General features: G+C 37.2%; 1 protein-coding gene across 1 annotated transcript; it reads left to right on the plus strand.

Annotated features, from left to right (window-relative positions):
* The first annotated feature begins 2,156 nt into the window (after nucleotides 1-2,156).
* Nucleotides 2,157-6,144, plus strand: LOC149926631 (serine/threonine-protein kinase PLK1-like). The gene is made up of 8 exons (XM_090159224.1): nucleotides 2,157-2,380; nucleotides 4,038-4,145; nucleotides 4,211-4,327; nucleotides 4,395-4,612; nucleotides 4,666-5,234; nucleotides 5,299-5,452; nucleotides 5,520-5,766; nucleotides 5,836-6,144. Exons 1-8 carry the CDS (start codon nucleotides 2,303-2,305, stop codon nucleotides 6,067-6,069), a joined length of 1,725 nt encoding a protein of 574 aa, XP_090015350.1. The 5' UTR covers nucleotides 2,157-2,302; the 3' UTR covers nucleotides 6,070-6,144.

The raw sequence follows: 6,144 nt of genomic DNA on the forward strand, positions 1-6,144 counted from the left end.
GTTCGGGAATGTATTGTCTTACTAGCAATCTCGGCTTCTATGAAAGCCTTCGTGTTTATGCTAGCGTTTTTCAGGCGGAAATTGCCGCTATTTGCTTCTGTGTTGATTTTTGTCTTAAAAAAAGCTTCATGGAAAGGTTATCCAAATGGTCAAGTGGCCCTCAAGGCTCTCTATCAGCTTAAGATTACTTTTAAACTGGTCTATAGCTGTTTGAATCTTGGCATCAACAATAAAGTTCAGCTCTATTGGGTTCCTGGCCATCGGGTGTTCTATGGTAATGTGAAGGCTGATGTCTTGGCCAAGAAGGGGCAGAGGCAGGTATCTTTGGTCCTGAACCTGCCTTTCCTATCCCCTCGGCCTTATCTCAAATTCTATGACCTACCGTCAACTCAAGATTTGGCTTGAGATGGATGGTCAAAGGCAAGCCAAAGAGTTTATCTCTGCTCCATCTAAGCAGAGAGCAAAAGAGCTGCTCTTGCTCTCTAAGTACAATATCAGGCTGGTCGTTGGCCTACTAACAGGCCACTGTCTACTTGACAGATATTTTTACTGGATTGGAATCAATGATGGTTGTGGAGGAAACTTCCTCGCATGTACTTTGTAAGTGCGATTATTACGCGGCGCAAAGGCTGGAGCATCTTGGTATGCATCAATTGGAAACATCTGGTTTCTATAACATGCCGGCCAAGTGGATTCTCCATTTTGTTTCTGATATTGGACTTTTTAAGTTTTAAGGTTTGTGGTTGCACAATGGACCACTGGTCGAAGTGCACGAACAAGCTTATTTCTCGTCCTTCTCCCAACTCATTAATAATAATAATAATAATAAAAATAATTATAAATCTCTAGTTTTTTGGAGGCTTTCCAGATAAGACCAGGTTAATATTCGAAAAAGGACGGTCAGAAACACTAACTGGCTTCTGATCTTTTGTCTCGGGCAGTATCTGACCTTGAGATTGGGGCAACCAGTTTCTGATGTAGTTGAGCTAGAAGTTAGGTTTTTGCTATCCTGTACCTTTATTATTACTTAATTTGTTCTCTCCTCAACGTAACTCTTAACTTGGGGGTCAGTTAAGGACAGGGTATGAACCGGGATAGGCTACCATATCCGGCTTGATTATATCGGTCAGTGTTCGTCGGTCCGCTTCTGATACCATGTTATATTTGTGGATTCTAAATGACTATAATTTTAATAACGTATTTTTAGTTTATGTTAATTTTTTTATCGATTTCACGATTATCAGAAGATGTCCACGAAAAATATTATTTGAAACCAGTAGTAAAAGGCTACGGTGCAATTTGTACTAAATATTACTATAATTACCAAGATTAAAATTCAGATTCGAAATTGGAACAGTTTAAGGGTTTTCCATCAAAAAAGCACGCTCAATGATTATAGAGCTGGTCCTAATAGTCACTTATTTTGATACACTAATGGTTTATCTAGGAAAATAAAAATTGCGCCAATTAGTAGTTAAACTCTTTCGACGTCAAGGTATCATAGGTATGCCGAGTGAGGTACCGTTGAATAGCGGGTCGTATTTGAGAATATTATTAATTAATATTTGCGATATTACTTTCAATCGGTCAAGCGGTTCAAAAGTTACGGATTGTTAAACTGTTTAACATAATTCCGTTACAATAGTCTCTAAAATAAATAATTTCTACAATTCTTTGTCAAGTTCCAAAAAATGGCATTATTTTTTGTTAAAGAGGTTTGTTAAGCGTTTTTATAAATAATGTGATTTAGATTTTTAGTACAAATAAATTTTAATTTTATCAAATTCCCTTTCCGCGGTTTGCTCTCACGGCTTATTTGTCTTTAGCGAGGATGTAACAGAAAGACTACATTTAGTACAACATAAGTCATTCATTAATTTCTTTGTTAGTGATGCTGGCCAATGGAAATCTCGGTTCCTTTGGTCGTAACTGCTTAGAGCCACACAAGAATTTTCCGGTAAGAATACTTACAACATCCGTTTTAAACCCTTCCCCAGCTGGGCTTCCCTCGAGGAATGTTTATCCGCTTTGTTTTAAAAAATAAATTTATTTGTAGCTGTTTTTTTCGCTTTATCAAATAAAATAAAATAAACGGTTTTTATCTTTTATTCCAATTGACGTCATATCACTTTGATAAATCAAACTATCACAAGATACGAGCACTAGTTCAAACATTTTGGGAAGCTGAAAACAGGGTTTAATTTTCTTTGAGCGTCTCGTTCAAATAGTTCATAATTTTTTGGTTTTGAGAAAGAAGCAATTTAGGTAATTTTATTTCGAGATAAAAATAGTTTCAGTGAAAATGTCTTCGCCTGCTAAGGAAATTATAACCAATCCTAAAACAAAGAAAACCTATTTAAAAGGGAAGTTCTTGGGAAAAGTAAGTTGACAAAATTATATAGAGTTAAGCCTAATTTTTAACCGGTTAATAGTAATTAAAATTGATATACTTTTTTGTTTAAAATTTAAATAAAGCCTATTAAATTGATTTAAATTAAACTTAAAGGCTTATTCGCATAACCCAAAATGTTTGAAAAACACTCATTGTCGCCAGCACGGGTTGCGAACGAAGTTGCTTTGTTGCGAGGAAGAAATATTTTACCAACGTCTTGGCTTCTGAAAAGCTGGTTTTTGTGTTGGTAAATTTTCAAAAGAACGGTCCGTTTTTGTGACCGAGGCTTAGGATCAATTGTTAAAATCTAATAATTTCGTTACAATCTCTTCACTTCACAGATCTAATTGATCATATTAATGAATATCTTTTATCAAAAGTCAATATGACTAACTATATACAGAATCTTCGGAAATTATTATTTTTGTCACTCCCCAAAATACCTCTCCCTTTGGCAGGAAAGTTGTATTTATCCGAAAAACTCAAAGCCAACTTGCGCAGGCACAAAACGATATTCCTCGGGTTTTGCCGTAAGTAAACGCAGTCCAATGTGAATACTACACGAAAGTTCCACAATTAATATAATTTATAATTAATGTTCTATAAATTGTAGATGTATTTAGAATACCAAAGAGAAAATGGTGGTAGCTAGGAGCAACATACGCAGCACCCCACACAAGGAGAACTCATTCCGTCACAAGTGGTGCATTTTCTTGTGTACATTTTTCATTGGTTAGACGCTTTAGCGCCTGCTGCCGTCGGAAGGGGAAAATTCGGAAATTGTCTTCCCCCTTTCAGCGTAAAGGTTCGTCCAATGAAATTTATACACAACACTGCGTTAGCGTGTTTAAACTTAAAGGCTAGCTGCATGCGTTCTCCTTGTGTTTGTTGTTCGTAGATGGTAGCGCCTCGAAATTAGCTCTCCCCGACGGCAACATAACCTCGCATAGTAGGCCTAACTTGCTAAGCCTTATGCGTATTTGTCGTTTGATTTTAAAAAGATCAGTTTCGCTATTTGTGTATATTATCAGTTTTTAGTAAAACCATTGGTTAATCTGCGGTGCTCTTTCAAAGCCTTAGAAGTAATCCAATCGGCATTAAAATCTGTATAGTAATTACAACTTTCGATCGTCTGCCGAAGAATACTAACCTTTATTCATGAAATATCATCAGACTTTTTGGGGAATTTATATTGACTTATGCATTTATTAGTGTAAACTTACCTGTTTTCTGCGGGTATGGTGTTTTAAGAAGTACGAGTTTTCTGTTTTAGTCCATAGCATGTTTTCGTTCACACGTTCCACGATAGTTTATTGAGATTAAGTGCGTTAACCAGTTTTAAAAATAACTTCTTATTCTAAACAATCTTCTTCCACTACAAAAAATGTCAAGTTAAAGGTAAAGCTAAGCCTTGGTCGTAAAACCTAGCCGTTCCTCGAAGCTTGTGACCACTCGTGTTGAACAACAATGTTTTCCAACAATTTTGGCTTGTGTGGGTAGGTTTCTTTTTCGTCGTTGGTCAACGCGCGAAATCTTTTAGCGGAGCTTGTGAACGAAAATGTAAAATATGTTAGGAACTGGTCTAAAACAAAATTGGAGGAAATGTTGGCTCCTGTGAATAGGATTTAATTTTCTTTGGCTCTAGGGAGGCTTTGCAAAATGCTACGAACTGCAAGATATGAAGACCAAAGAAGTATTTGCTGTAAAAATTGTGACTAAAGCATCTCTAACAAAATCACACCAAAAAGATAAAGTGCGGGATTATTGACTTCGCATATTTAACGAAAGCTAAGCATTAATTTATTAAACCGTGACTAGATGGTTCAAGAGATTGATATCCACCGAAGCCTGGATCACAAGTACGTTGTTGGCTTTCACTCGTTTTTTGAGGATTCGGAAAATGTCTACATTCTGCTTGAGATATGTTGGAGACGGGTAACTATTAACTATATTATTACCAATAACATCATGGTTTATGTAACGTGAAAAATCATTTTGTAAGTCCTTGATGGAGATGCATAAGCGAAGACGATGTTTGTCAGAAAAAGAAACCCGGTACTTCATTCGACAGATTGCTTTAGGCTGTCAATATTTGCACGAGCACAAAATCATTCACAGAGATTTGAAACTAGGAAACCTGTTTCTCAGCGAGAACATGGAGGTCAAGATAGGGGATTTTGGATTGGCAACAAAATTAGAACGCGATGGAGAGAGGAAAAAGTAATTTTTGAATTCTTTAAATGCTGGACTTCCTAAATTGCGCCTTTTTTCAGGACACTTTGTGGCACACCAAATTATATTGCTCCAGAAATATTAAGTAAAAAAGGGCACAGTTTCGAAGTAGATGCCTGGTCTCTAGGCTGCATTATGTACACGCTCTTAGTTGGGAGGCCTCCTTTCGAAACCAACTGCCTGAAAGACACTTACGCCTTGATCAAGAAAAACGAGTACTATGTTCCAAGCCAAATTCCAAAGACTGCTAAAACTCTGATTTGCAAGTTGCTACAGGGTGATCCTAAGCAAAGGCCTTCCATGGTCGGTGTTTTGCAAGACGAATTCATCACTCAAGGATATATTCCATCAAGACTTCCAGTTTCCTGTCTCTCCACCGCGCCTAGGGTCGATGACAGTGTGTGGAACGTAGTAAGCGTGATTGACCCTTCGCGTAAACCCCTCATGGGTTTGAACAAAGTCGCCGAAGCGTCCGAAGTTGCCGCGAAGTCCTCTCCAAAGAAAGAAGTGACCAAAGATATGCCAAATGACTACCATCTTACCGATCTGCTCAATATTCTCCAGACAGTGAACGACATCAAACCATCTGAGAAATCCCTTATTTCCGAAAGTGGTTTGTTTTAAATGACTAATAGTTTATTGATAGGTTTTAATTTAAATATATGTAATTTTAGAGGACGTTGAAGATCCCGCCTCCGTTCCAGTATTCTGGGTGAGTAAGTGGGTGGACTACACTGATAAATATGGTCTGGGATACCAACTGTGCGACAACAGTGTCGGGGTGTTATTTAACGATAACACCAGAATTATTCAACTGGAAGATGGACTGTAAGTGACTCTACGTTTAGCTGAGAGAGCGTCGAAGCATATTTATAAAAATGGCTCTCATTTGCAGTCACGTTCATTACATAGAGAAGGATATGACAGAAAATTACTATACGATGAAAGAATACCCAGATTCTTTGAAGAAAAAAGTTACGTTGTTGAACTACTTTATAGATTACATGAATGAACATCTCTTGAAAGCCGGAGAGACTGTACAGCCAAGAGACGGGGATGAATTCATCCGGTTGCCTTACTTACGGGCGTGGTTCCGCACTAGGATGGCCATCGTCATGCATTTGACTAATGGAACTCTACAAGTAAGCCTTTTGTTTGCTTTGTTTTTAGATAAACGAAAATAACCAAATATTAGTTTTTAATGCTTTCAGTTAAATTTCTTTAATGATCACACGAAGATTATTCTGTGTCCTTTGATGGAAGCAGTTACGTATATCAACGAAAAGAAGGAATTCAAAACTTATAAACTGCAAGTTATTCGTCAATCTGGTTGCAACAAACAGCTAGCGTCCCGGTTAATATACGCCAAAGCGATGGTAGAGAAACTGTTAGTCCCTAAATTGACTAACAGAGTTAAAATATTAACGAAAAGAGACGTACGTTAATAGTTCTGCTTGGGCATTTGCATTTTGAGTTTTAATTTCCTTTAGGCAAGATATTTTTATATGTTTTGGTTTTTA

Source organism: Leiobunum rupestre, chromosome 9, assembly GCF_980474605.1.
Source record: "Leiobunum rupestre chromosome 9, qqLeiRupe1.1.hap1, whole genome shotgun sequence".
Classification (NCBI taxonomy): Eukaryota; Metazoa; Arthropoda; class Arachnida; order Opiliones; family Sclerosomatidae; genus Leiobunum; species Leiobunum rupestre.

Excerpts from the sequence above, each read along its gene's own strand:
- LOC149926631 (XM_090159224.1), top strand. The coding sequence starts at position 2,303 with ATGTCTTCGCCTGCTAAGGAAATTATAACCAATCCTAAAACAAAGAAA. Across the intron at positions 4,328-4,394 it reads TTGAGATATGTTGGAGACGG|TCCTTGATGGAGATGCATAA; the intron begins GTAACTATTAAC and ends TCATTTTGTAAG. Across the intron at positions 5,453-5,519 it reads ATTCAACTGGAAGATGGACT|TCACGTTCATTACATAGAGA; the intron begins GTAAGTGACTCT and ends TCTCATTTGCAG.